This window comes from Mauremys reevesii, linkage group 22, assembly GCF_016161935.1.
Source record: "Mauremys reevesii isolate NIE-2019 linkage group 22, ASM1616193v1, whole genome shotgun sequence".
NCBI classification, from domain to species: domain Eukaryota; kingdom Metazoa; phylum Chordata; order Testudines; family Geoemydidae; genus Mauremys; species Mauremys reevesii.
The window spans coordinates 6,758,922-6,771,673 of record NC_052644.1 but is presented as its reverse complement, the minus strand read 5'-3'; the positions used below and the strand labels follow the sequence as shown (position 1 = coordinate 6,771,673).

The 12,752-nt window shown below is 66.7% G+C and overlaps 1 protein-coding gene across 2 annotated transcripts; it reads right to left on the bottom strand.

Moving 5' to 3' along the window:
- Positions 1–11: 11 nt before the first annotated feature.
- KLC3 (kinesin light chain 3) lies at positions 12–10,351 on the bottom strand. Of its 2 annotated transcripts, none has more exons than XM_039509673.1 (13): positions 9,949–10,351; positions 8,432–8,711; positions 7,461–7,688; positions 7,132–7,210; positions 4,132–4,357; positions 3,714–3,801; positions 2,642–2,743; positions 2,385–2,558; positions 1,992–2,091; positions 1,813–1,856; positions 1,546–1,673; positions 847–919; positions 12–745 (listed from the first exon to the last, which is right to left on the bottom strand). In XM_039509673.1, exons 1-13 carry the CDS (start codon positions 10,347–10,349, stop codon positions 674–676), a joined length of 1,995 nt encoding a protein of 664 aa, XP_039365607.1. In that variant the 5' UTR covers positions 10,350–10,351; the 3' UTR covers positions 12–673. The 2 variants fall into 2 exon arrangements, with proteins under 2 accessions (XP_039365607.1, XP_039365608.1); XM_039509674.1 differs by lacking the exon at positions 9,949–10,351 and adding an exon at positions 9,357–9,452.
- Positions 10,352–12,752: the final 2,401 nt, after the last annotated feature.

The following is a 12,752-nucleotide window of genomic DNA, read 5'->3' as shown; positions in this document are numbered from 1 at the left end:
GTGTGATCACCCTGCCCCAGCCATTGCGAACCAGGAGACCACTACAGAAGGGTGCTGGGCACCCCCACTGCATCACTGAGTCTGGGCCTCTCCTGCTGCCCAGGGGTGGGGGTGGGATTCCCCCAACCCACAGGATTTTAACTGGGGGGGCTATGGCCCTGCGCTACACCTCTGGTGAGGGGGTCCCTGGCCTGGGTGGTAACAGTGCCAGCCCGCTGCCTCCCAGAGGGGCCGGGGGAGCTTTTCCTCCTCCGGGGGTTGAGGCCTGACACAGACCCAGAGCCAGCAGTCGCCAAACACCTTTATTCACGTTGTGCTTGTTCTGCTCTCACCTACCATGTCCTATAAATAGAATAAATAGCGAGCGCTGGCCCCTGCAATCGGGGGGAGTTAAGGCAGCTGGAGCAGGGCCAGGCCGAGCCCCGGGGGATCCTGAGAAGGAGCAGCTTGTGCTATGGAGCCAGAGCAGCCCAGTAGGGGGCAGGCACCAGCTTGGTCTCTCCTAGTTGAGGGGGGCACATTCACTGCATCCAGTGTGGGGGCTGGCTGGGCTGCAGCCAGCAGTGCCCCTTGCTCTGTGCACTCTGCTCCCTGGAGGGTTAACGGGCAGGCTGCGGCGGGGGCCGGTGGCAAGCAGAGCTGAGACTCCAGCTGGCCTGGTCATGCCACTGCCTCAGCCCGCACTGGAGAGGGAGCTGCTGGGGGAGAGGTTCTGGCTGCTGGCGCTCAGGTTCCTGCTGGGCACCTGTGGAGAGAGAATAAAGGGGAGCAGGGAGTTAAGGGGTCCTGGGCCAGGAACCCTGCTGCTGGGTTTGCAGCTGCTGGGGCCCTGGGACCAGTTCTCACCGCTGGGGAAGCCGCTGGCACCGGTGGCCTCTCACCCACATGCAGGACGTTCAGGGAGCTGGCGCGTTTCATCCTGCAGGGGAGAGCGTGAGGTGAGCAGCCGGCGTCGCTGCATGCGGGCAGTGCACCCACGGTTCTTGCCATGGGGCTAGTCAGCCTGCCTGAGACAAGCCAACCCAGCGCAAGGGCTGGAGCCTTCGCAGCGGGGCACTGGCATTGCCAGGTGTTAAAGCAGCCAAGCAAATGGCTGGGAAATGGGCCCTGCTAGCTGGCTGCTGAGGGTAACCCCAGGCAGAACAGACCCGGGGTCTGACAGATCCCCCCACCCTCCCAGGAAAGCATTTGCACTCTGCCAACCCAGGGTCACCCCCATGGACTGGATTAGACACTAGATCATAGCTGGGAATGGGGAGTGGTCACCCTCTGGGGCAGGGGGGTCCTGTGGGGCTCTGCTCTTGGCCCCTCCCCGGGTGGCACACAAACAAGTGCAGTAACTAGCGACGGGCCGGGGCAGCTGCCTCGGGCCAAGGAGCACTTTTCAGGTCCCTGGTCAGGTAGAAAAAGCCAAGGAGCACTTCAGTGGCCAAAGGCAGCTGTGCCGGTGGGCACTAGTGACACTGGCAAGGACATCGGAGCCTGGTAGAGCGCAGGGGGACAGCGCTGGGGCCCTCACTGGCACTGGGGGCAGGAGCCCCTTACCCAGGGTTGGGGTCAATGGTCCGGACGCTCTCGCCTTTCAGCCGGGAGACGAGCATCTCGCTGCCACGCCGGATGGACTCCCGCAGCTTGGAGAAGGAGCTGCTCCGGCGCACGCTGCCCATGGCATCCTGGGGGAGACAGTGGGGAGCTGGGGTGTGCAAAGCTCCCAGCAGGGAGGGCTGCAGCCCCCCAGGCCGGCTAGTGCCCCTGCTTGGCTGACTCTCTGGGCCTGGCCCCTCCCCACCCTGCACGGGCCCTGGTGCTTACCTGGCTCAGGGGGTCTGCACTGCTCTGGCCTGCTGCGGGGTCACCTGGACGAGAGGAGATTAAGAGAAACTGCACCGAGACCCTGCCCCCCTCCCCCGGCAATAAACCTGCCCCCGAGAAAGCCCCCCCCCGAACCCCGTGCTGGTGCATAGCTCAGCCCTGTTGCTGGGTGGCCTCACCGTGGTGGGCAGCTGCCCGCTCCTGGTCATGTGAGGTGAGGATCTCCTTGTACAGCTCCTCGGCCTGCTGGTACTTGCCCTGCTTCAGGTAGGAGGAGGCCTGGCGGGAAGGGGAGTGTTACCAGAGGAGCCCTCATTCACCCAGCGCCCCCCCCCGCCCGGATTCCCCCCCCCTCAAAGGCCAGACCACGGAGCAGGGGCAGTTTAGCCCGTCCTGTGCAGCAGCACCCACACGTGCTGCAATTGCTGAAAGCCCCACAGCCAGCCACCAGGGAGCCCCCCCTCCCCCAGGAGCAGTCATGGGCCCTTCCCCCACCCCTAGCAACCCGCCCCCTCCCCCCCGGGGCAGTCATGGGCCCTTCCTCCCCCGCCCGTAGATCCCCCCCCCCTCACCAGGTTGTTCTTGGTCTTGGCCACGTTGGGGTCGTGGGGGCCCAGCTGGCTCTGGTAGATGCGCAGCGCCCGCTCGTAGTACCGCTCCACCTCCTCGAACTTGCCCTGGTTCTGGCACAGCAGCGCCAGATTGTTGAGCTGCTTGGCCACGTCGGGGTGCGTGGGGCCCAGGACCTGCCCGGGAGGGGAGGGAGAGCGTCAGGGCCGGGGCCGGGCCAAGGGGCCGTGGCTGGCAGCGCCCGCCAGGGCAGCCTTACCTTCTCGCGGATCTCCAGCGCCCGCTTGCACAGCGGCTCCGCCTCCTTGTACTTGCCCCGCTTGCCATACAGCACGGCCAGGTTGTTCAGGGTGGCGGCCACCTGCCAGGGGAGGGGGCAGCATTAGGGCCCAGATGCACCGGCACGGACACGCGTCTCCTTCCCGCAGGGAGCGCCCACACCACAGACGCGCCACAGACACCCGTCCACTCCCAGCAGGGGGCGCTGGCTGATGGGGGAAGCTCCAGGCTACTCCAGCCCCAGCTCTCCCAGCAAGGGGTGCTGGGGGGGGGGGGGCAGGGCCCTGGCTGTGTGAGGAGCTCCCAGCTACTCCAGCCCCACCTCTCCCAGCAGGGGGCGCTGGGGGGGGGCAAGGCGCTGGCTGTGTGAGGAGCCCCCAGCTACTCCAGCCTCACCTCTCCCAGCAGGGGGCGCTGTGGGGAGGGGGCAGAGGTGCTGGCTGATGGGGGAAGCTCCAGGCAACTCCAGCCCCACCTCTCCCAGCAGGGGGCACTGGGGGGGGGGCAAGGCGCTGGCTGTGTGAGGAGCTCCAGGCTACTCCAGCCCCACCTCTCCCAGCAGGGGGCAAGGCACTGGCTGATGGGGGGAGCTCCTGGCTACTCCAGCAGGGGGCACTGTGGGGAGGGGGGCAGGGGTGCTGGCTGATGGGGGAAGCTCCAGGCGACTCCAGCCCCACCTCTCCCAGCAGGGGGCACTGGGGCGGGGGGGGCAGAGGTGCTGGCTGATGGGGGAAGCTCCAGGCAACTCCAGCCCCACCTCTCCCAGCAGGGGGTGCTGTGGGGGGAGCGCCTAGCTATTCTAGCCCCTCCCAGCAGTGGCGCTATGGGGTGCGGGGCAGGCTGATGAGGGGCTCTCCTGCTGCACTCTGTGGGCAGTGGCTGGCGATGGACCCATCTCTCCAGAGAAGGATTCAGGGCCTGTGCCTGGAAACCCTGCTGGACCCAAGAGCCACTGGGATGGGGGAGGCCCCTCCCCTTTTCCAGCAGCCTTTGGGGGACCCACTGTCCCAGGATATCTGATCCAGGGAGCCCCCCATCCCCCTGGCACTCACCGCCGGGTGCTCCACACCCAGGGCCTGCTCCCGGATGTCCAGAGCGTCGTTCAGCAGGTCCGTGGCCTCCTTGTACTTGTTTTGGTCCCTGCAGCAGGGCAGAAAGCAGCGGTGTCACCCAGGAGCTCGGCCCACCCTCACTTCACCTGGATCCCCGGTCCCTGCCCAGATACCAGCCGGGCCTGGGACCCTCCTCGCCCGCGCCACGTGCCGCTAGCCACACGGGACAAGCCCAAGGCCTCTGCCAGCCTCTCTCTGCACATGGCGCTGCCAGTGTCCTTCAGTGCTGGAGGCGGCTCTGCCACATGCTTGGCTGGGGGTGTGTCTGAGCCCCGGGGGGCTGCACCGTGCATCAGCCAGGAGCCCATGGGGGAGGAGACGCGAGGGCTGGCCCTGCCCCGCTGGCCGCGGCCCTCACCTGTACACCAGCGCCAGGATGTTGAGCATGGTGGCCACGTCAGGGTGGCTGTGCCCCGAGCTCTTCTCCAGGTCCTCCAGCGCCTGCTTGCAGAGCGGCACGGCCACCTCGTAGCGCCCCTGTGAGGCGTATTGGATCACCAGGTTGTGCAGCGTTCGCAGCCGCGCCGGGATCTCGTAGCCGCCCTGCTGTGCTGCTGCCATGGCTGTGCTGGTCGGCTGGCTCCCTGCGGAGAGCGCCAGTGAAGGGAGGCGCCCGCGAGAACCAGGACCCGGCAGCCGCCCTGCGCCCAGTTCAGGGCCAACCCACCAGGACAGAGCCAGGGTCAGCGCCCCCCCTCACCCCCAGGGCCTAGCACAGCTGGGGGAGCTGGGGCGAAGACCCCCCTGGCAGGGTGCCCCTCACCCAGCTCCCCAACTGATAGGGCTGAGTCAGCAGAGGCCTCCACGCCTCAGGGCTCCCTCCAATCCCCCCAGGGCCACCTTCCCCTCCCCCACTGACCCACCTCTCCCCACCATCCCGACGCTCCTCTCACCCCAGGCTCCCTTCCCCTCCTACGCCCCCCCACCGACCCCACTTCTCCCACCCTCACCGACCCTCCTCTCCTCTCCTTCCTTCTCCTCTCCCCCCCGGGTCCCCTTCCCCTCCCACACACCTATCCCCACACTCCTCTTGCCCCCGGGCCGCCTCCTCCCTCCAGCCCTCTCATCCCTGGCTCACTGCCCCAGGGTCCTGGACTCAGCAACTGGAGCTGGCTGAAACAATGAGGAGTCCTCGTGGCACCTTGGAGACGAACTAATGTATCTGGGCATAAGCTTTTCTGTATTTTTCACTCCGTGCATCCGACGAAGTGGGTTCTAGCCCACAGAAGCTTATGTCCAGGTACATTTATTAGTCTCTAAGGTGCCACAAGGACCCCTCGATGTTTTTGGTGATACAGACTAACACAGCTCCTACTCTGAAACCTGGATGCTCCAGTCTCGGGAGCTGGGCTCCGGGGGCAGGGGCTCTGTAAAACCCCACGGGGGGGAGGCAGTAAAAATGTTAACCCCCTTGGTGCCAGGAAGCAGCTGTCTCTAGGGATGTGGGCAGGCGAGAGGTGCCACGGGGAACATGCAGAGGAGCCCATCTGGAGCCCATCCGCCCCTGCCTAGGGGTCCAGCTGCCTGGGAGCCCTCAGGGTTTGAGGCAGACCTGGGGCTGCTCGGTGACGGGTGGCAGGGACAGCTGCAGGGCATCACCGCACAGATGGGCCGGCTCAGGCCGTGGGGGGCTGTAAGAAAACCATCCGGAAGGTGGCCTGGGGGGTGGGAGTCACCCCACTGCAAAGCCTGGGGGGCTGCTAAGAGCCGGCGGGTGGCTGGGGACGGCCTGGGAATGGCTGGGTAAAGGGGACTCTCTGGCGCAGGCGTCCATCGCGTGTGTAGAGAAGCTGGGCCTGCCCAGGCTGGGATGGGGCGGGAGGGCGCACAGGAGGCCGGGCAGGGCGGAGCAGGAGCACAGCATGGCCAGAGTGGGCCGGGGCGAGTGCACAGGAGGGCAGCACAGGGCAGGAGGGCAGGCAGACAGGCAGCACAGGGCAGCAGTACTGGTGGGGTGGGTGCACAGGAGGGCAGGCAGGTGGGCAGCGCAGGGCAGGAAGACAGGCAGGGCAGGTGAACAGGTGGGCAGGCAGCATGGGGCAGGACAGGTGAGGCGGGTGCACAGGAGGGTGGGCAGGCAGGTGGGTGGCTAGGCCAGGCAGGTGCGCAGCACGGGGCAGGAGGACAGGCAGGGCGGGTGCACAGGAGGGCAGCACGGGGCAGGAGGACAGGCAGGGCGGGTGCACAGGAGGGCAGCACGGGGTAGGGGGACAGGCACGGCGGGTGCACAGGAGGGCAGGCAGACAGGCAGCGCAGGGCAGCAGGACAGGTGGGGCAGGTGCACAGGAGGGCAGCACAGGGCAGGGGGACAGGCGGGGCAGGTGCACAGGAGGGCAGCATGGGGCAGGAGGACAGGCAGCGCGGGTGCACAGGAGGGCAGTACGGGGCAGGAGGACAGGCGGGGCGGGTGCACAGGAGGGTGGACGGGCAGGCAGACAGGCAGCACAGGGCAGCAGAACAAGTGGGGCGGGTGCACAGGTGGGCAGGTAGACAGGTGGGCAGGCAGTATGGGGCAGGAGGACAGGCAGGGCGGGTGCACAGGAGGGCAGCACGGGGCAGGAGGACAGGCAGGGCGGGTGCACAGGAGGGCAGCACGGGGCAGGAGGACAGGCGGGGCGGGTGCACAGGAGGGCAGCACGGGGCAGGAGGACAGGCAGGGCGGGTGCACAGGAGGGCAGCACGGGGCAGGAGGACAGGCGGGCGGGTGCACAGGAGGGCAGCACGGGGCAGGAGGACTGGCTGGTCGGGTGCACAGGAGGGCAGCACGGGGCAGGAGGACAGGCGGGCGGGTGCACAGGAAGGGCAGCACGGGGCAGGAGGACAGGCAGGGCGGGTGCACAGGAGGGCAGCACGGGGCAGGAGGACAGGCAGGGCGGGTGCACAGGAGGGCAGCACGGGGCAGGAGGACAGGCAGGGCGGGTGCACAGGAGGGCAGCACGGGGCAGGAGGACAGGCAGGGCGGGTGCACAGGAGGGCAGCACGGAGCAGGAGGACAGGCAGGGCGGGTGCACAGGAGGGCAGCACAGGGCAGGAGGACAGGCAGGGCGGGTGCACAGGAGGGCAGCACGGGGCAGGAGGACAGGCAGGGCGGGTGCACAGGAGGGTGGGCAGACAGGCAGTGCTTTGTTCCCACCGTTACCATTAAACCTCGCTGGTGGGAGCAGGCGCAGGGTCGCTGCCCTCCCACTGGCAGAACCGCGGGGCTGAGCCCGTTGGACCCACTGGGTCAGTGCCTGGGCGGACAGCAGGGAGCCTGGGGGGCACTCACAGAACTGAGGGCAGCGAGCCAGCCCCGAACCAGCAGCCTACAGCCCACACCCCACAGCCCCCCTGCCTGGGGCTCCCCCCCAGCACGTACCCTGCCGCTGCTCATCCTCGTCGCTGGCAAACAGGGAGGCCAGGCTATCCTTCCGCCTCTGGGCGTCGTCCTTTTCCGGCTGAGGGGACAGGGGGAAGGCAGCTGGGGCTGAGCATTCCCACCCCACAGCCCAGCACCCCCCATGCCTGGGCTCCCCTGACCACCCCCCATTTACACCCACGTGCCCCAGAGATCTCAGCCCCACACTCCTCCCTGCCCGAGGCTTCAGCCAGCAAAGGTGGGGACAGATGCTGTGCAGCCAGGGAGGGGGTCCAGGCCCCACCTGCTCCTCTCCCTCCCCCCCGCAACCAAGGGGGTCTGGGCCGCACCTGCTCCTCCTTGGTGTCATACTGCTTCAGCTGGTTCATGAACTCCAGGTGTTTCTTCTCCTCCTCCAGCTGCGCCACCATCTCCTCACTCTGCTGCAGCCGCAGCTGGGTCCCCGCCAGCTCCTCCCGCAGCCACAGGTTCTCCTGGCAAAGCCTCTTCACCTGCGCCCGCAGCTTCTGCTTCTCGGCCTCCAGCGCCCCGATGTGGGACGACAGCGCGATCATCATCTGGGCAGGGCACGGCACAGCTCAGCAGGGAAACCCCCTGCCTGCCGCGCTGGCCACCGCACAGCCCAGCCCCAGCCCCCAGGAGAGACTGGGATGGCCGGGAGCTCCCCATAGCCAACCTCCTGCCCCACAGCCCAGAGCGCCCACTGCTGGGAGAGAATGGGATGGCTGGGAGCTCCCGCCATAGCCAGCGCCTCTGCCCTGCTCCCCACAGCGCCCCCTGCTGGGAGAGGCCCATATAGCCACCACCCTGCTCCACCCCCCACAGCGCCCCCTGCTGGGAGAGGCCCATATAGCCACCGCCCTGCTCCACCCCCCACAGCGCCCCCTGCTGGGAGAGGCCCATATAGCCACCACCCTGCTCCACCCCCCACAGCGCCCCCCTGCTGGGAGAAGCCGGGACTGGGATAGCCGGGAGCTCCCCCCCACAGCCAGTGCCTCTGCCCCACTCTCCACAGCGCCCCCTGCTGGGAGAGGCCAGGGCTAGCTTATCTGGGAGCTCCCCCCACAGCCACCGCCCTGTTCCACCCCCCACAGCGCCCCCTGCTGGGAGAAGCTGGGACTGCAGTAGCTGGGAGCTCCCCCCACAGCTAGCACCACTACCCTGCCCCGCCCCAGCACCCCTTGCTGGGAAAGGTGGGGCTGGAGCAGCCCCCCAGAGCCAGCGCTCCTGTTGCCAGACGCCCTTCCCTTGTTGGCAGCCCCTCTGCCGCACTGGGGCGCTGGCACCGCACAGCTGGTACCTTTGCCTCGCCAAGCCCCAGCTCAATCCCCTCCAGGGACTTGCGGACGAGGTCGTACTTCTCCTCCAGGAACTGCAGGGCCTGGCTCCCCGGGGGCTCCTCCTGCCCATGGCCCTGGATCAGGGCCTCCTGCAGCCGCTGTGAGATGCCCCTGTTTTCGCTCCGCAGAGCCTCCAGCCCCTTCACCACCTGCCGCGTGCCAGCGATGATGTCATCTGCCGTCATCCTCCCCGGCTGGCTCTCGCCAACCTCCACCATCAGGGACATGGCACAGCTGAGCCTGCAGGGAGAGGGCACCCTGAGCGTTGGCATCCTCCGCTCCCGGCGGCTCCTGAGCCCATCTCCCACGCGCCCCTCAGCCCTGGAGCTGGCAGCCCCGCTGGTGATGCTGCGGGTGGGCGACCTGCCCAAAGGGGGGCATCCATGGCCGGGGCAAGGAGTGAGCCCTTGTCCTTCCAAGTGTGGACCTGGGGTTGATCTGGCTGTGCGGGGACAGGCACCTCCAGGGTGACCCATGTCTCCAGGGAGGCTACCCAGGGCGGGCTGACAAAGTGGCACTGGGAAAGGCTGGACAGGGGAGCACGAGGGAGGAGTCCAAGCTACAGAGGAGCAGACACGTTCCTGACTCAGCCTTGGCTTGTGGCCATAGGGACCACGACTCGCCACCGCCGATGCCCAAAGGCTTGGGGTGACGTGGGGCGAACCCAAGCAGGGGCGGGGCCCAGAGCTGCAAAGGGATGGAAGGGCCCCAGCTTGCTCACAGCTTGGGGAGGGAGGGGTGCACGTTAGGTGCCGCGTTCCTCCCCGCCCCAAGAACTGGTCCCGCCAGCCTGCACCAACCGGCCCGGCCTGCAGCACAGCAGGCGCGGCGCAGTCACCAAACAACATGCACGGGCAGGGCACACGGGTGAGCAGCACACCCCACCTGTGCACAAGCACAAACACCAGATGCACCCCGCACACCAGCCACTGTGCACACAAGCACGGCACACACACGCCCAGCCACAGCCTGGCACGTGCCTGTGCCCGTGTCACACACACACCCCCGGCACAGGTGAGTGCCAAGGTGACACGCACTGCGTCCCCCTGCCGGGTGTCGTACACAGACGCATAGAAGTACAACATGCACCACGTGCCCCAGCCACAGGGCACGCGCGCACACACAGACTCCACGCGTGTGCACACACAGGGTGCTTGCACAGATGCACGGGGGCCGCGCACGCACACACACGGTCCATGCACAGACACACGCACAGGGGCGGTTTCTGCGCACACTCACGCACCAGTCCCAGCAGGGCACAGACACGCGTTGGCTGCGTGCCCGCCCCGCACGGCTGCACGCTGGAAGCACGGACACGCGTGGCGCACACGGCCCGCGGGCAGCCGCGGGGGCTCCGACCTGCGCGGCCGGTTCCCCGGGCTGCCTCCGCACCGCGTCCCGCCGCGGCCGGGCACCACCCGCCAGGCGCGTCCCTGGAGCCCAGCGCCGCCGAGCCCCCAGCCCCGCCGGGACCCACCTGCCAGCCGGGCCGGAGCATCCGCCGCCTGCGCCGCGCCCGGAGCTGCTGCTCTCCCCTGGCTCCTCGCTCACCTGCTGCTGCCATGGGCGGCACCCACAATGCACCGGGCTCCACCCCCTCCCTGGGCCATCTTGGGCGGGGCGGCCCCACGGCGGAGGGGAGCGGGGCACCGGCCGGGCTGCAGCGCGTGTCCCCCTTCCCCGGGGCCGGGCCTGACCCCAGCGACGCCCCCGGCCCAGGGCCCTTGGCGCGCCCTGCGGTGATCTGGGGGCTGCCAGGAGCTGCTGTAAGTTAGAGCAGCCCCAGGGTGGCGCTGCCTTCTGCACCCCGCAGGCTCTGGGGGCAGGGAATAGCCACAGGGCAGTGCGCTCCGGCCACGCCCCCGATCCGCCCCCCATGGGCCCTGTGGGGCAAGGAATAGCCACAGCGCAGTGTGCTCTGTCCACACGCCCGATCCGCCCCCTATGGTCCCTGTGGGGCAGGGAATAGCCACAGGACAGTGCGCTCCGGCCACGCCCCCGATCCGCCCCCCATGGGCCCTGGGGCAGAGAATAGCCGCAGTGCACTCTGGCCACGCGCCCATCTGCCCCTTGTGGTGGGGCCTGGGAGCAGGGCCCATGTGCCAGCTCCACCCTGGCTGACGGGTCTCTGTCTTCTGCTCCATTTAAGGCCCCTTTACACGTGCAGAGGGGCCTAGAGGGGCTCGAGTGTAACAGACCTGGGCCCACGTACCCGAACCGCTCTCCGGCCAATCACCTCCTGGTGGGGCAGCTCACTCTGCACGTTCAGACTGGGCCCATCACTGGGGCCTCTGGCCATGGGACCTGCTGCTCCGGGACTCCCCTGAAGAGCAGAGGTTGCTTGGTGGCCTGACTGAGTGTCCTCAGTGCCACTGTCCCAGGGCACAGGCAGACCCAGGAGAATCCACTGGCCTCCCTGGTCTGTGAGGAGGAGACGGGAGCGAAGCCTCGGCCAGCGCCAGCCAGCACCACGCCCTCGCTCGAGGGGCAGGAGCGCTGGCTGCACCTGGGAAGATGATGTCAGGCAGATCTGCTGCCCTTGGACATGCGTGGAAACTGGGGGCAGATCCCTGGCCAGCTCCGAGCAGCAGGATCCTGAGCTGAACGCGCCTGGCCCCAAGCAGCCGTGAGACTTCGGGCAAACCCACGTGCTGCAGATACCTCAAGTCAAACAGACTCCAGGCCGGGGATTGTGGCAGGAGCAGGACGCAGGGGAAGCCCCTCTGGGGCCGCAAGTGGGGGATCCAGACCAGCTGCTGCTGCCTCAGCAGCCTGCCCTCACCTCCTCTGGGGCTGCATTCCACTGCGCTAGCATCATGCAGCTGGAGGAGTCATAGATACTGAAGGCAGAAGGACCATAGACAAGGACCAGCCTCCTGGGTCCTGTTGTTGTTGCTGCTTGTAGCCGGGCACCACCCAGGAGTCCCAGAAAAGATCAGGGCCCCATTGTGCCAGGCGCTGCCCAGACCCCAGCCGAGATCAGGGCCCCATTGTGCCAGGTGCTGCATAGACCTTGGCTGAGATCAGGGCCCCATTGTGCCAGGTGCTGCATAGACTGGCTGAGATCAGGGCCCCATTGTGCCAGGCACTGCCCAGACCCAGGCTGAGATCAGGGCCCCCATTGTGCCAGGCACTGCCCAGACCCAGGCTGAGATCAGGGCCCCATTGTGCCAGGCGCTGCACAGACCCCAGTCGAGATCAGGGCCCCATTGTGTCAGATGCTGCACAGACCCCAGTCGAGATCAGGGCCCCCATCTTGCGGGCACCACAGGACACCTAGTGAGGACAGTCCCTGCCCTGAATAGCTTCCAGTGTAAGGTGACAAGACAAAGGCAAGAACAGAGCCTGAGCTCAGGGTGGGGCAGCGGCTGCGCAGGGTCCCCCGGCAGGACAGGGACAGAGCTGGGATTACAGTGCAAGGCTCCCGCCTGGGTGGCCTGTCCCCAGACCTGCTGCCTCTCTCTGCTTGCCCTGGGCAATGGGGGAGACCAAGCGCTTGTGCCTCTTGGGTTGTCAGATGGAGAATGGGGCTCAGAAGGATTTTTCCAAACAACTAAAAAGCCAGTGTCTGTAGTTGGGTTTTTAACCCATGCGCTCCCGGGTGCCCCCTGGCGCTGCATGGGAGCCCTCTGCCCACGGGGTGTTTCCTGTGAGCTGCTGCCTCAGGCCTGTGAGCCGAACACGCTGAGGCCTGGTCTGCCCTTGCGCCCTGGTTCTCACCTGTCTACGCTCAAATTCGTCTCCCGCTGCCGTAAGCGCCTGGCGTGGTGCCGGAGTCACACCAGCGCCCTGAGTGGTGTTGAACCGTGGGCTGTCTACGGAGGTCGACACAGTGCGACTGTAGACACCATGCAACCTATATCGACCCTCACAGCCACCGTCCCCCAACGCCTGACACTGGCCGCTCAAGTATTAAGTCATTGCGTATGTTATCTTGATGTCAGTGGTCGGCCAACAGATGCATTTCTAGCTGTTCGGGTTATAGAAGACACATCAGCTCCATCTGTGACAATCCACATCTTAGAAGAGTAAAATGCTTGTAAATTAAACCCCAAACATATGGCTGCTTGTGCATTTGATGGAGCTGAAAACTTCTCCGGAAGACATGGTGGAGGACAAGCTTTGCGCAGAGAAAAGTGTAACTCTAATCTCTCCTATACACACTGCAGAGGCCATCGACTCCAACTAGCACTAGTATGAGCTGCAGAATCTTCAGAAGACATTAAAAAAAGCCATAAATGTAATGTCCTCGTTATATTCTTTTTTCAGCAAGAGTCCAAA

Bases quoted from the DNA above. Each gene is read 5' to 3' on its own strand.
- KLC3 (XM_039509673.1), bottom strand. From the start codon at position 10,349: ATGGGGGGCGGATCGGGGGCGTGGCCGGAGCGCACTGCCCTGTGGCTA. The intron at 3,802-4,131 runs GTGAGGGCCGCG...GCCCTGCTGCAG, and splicing joins ATCCTGGCGCTGGTGTACAG to GGACCAAAACAAGTACAAGG. The intron at 1,857-1,991 runs GTGAGGCCACCC...CCTCTCGTCCAG, and splicing joins GCGGGCAGCTGCCCACCACG to GTGACCCCGCAGCAGGCCAG.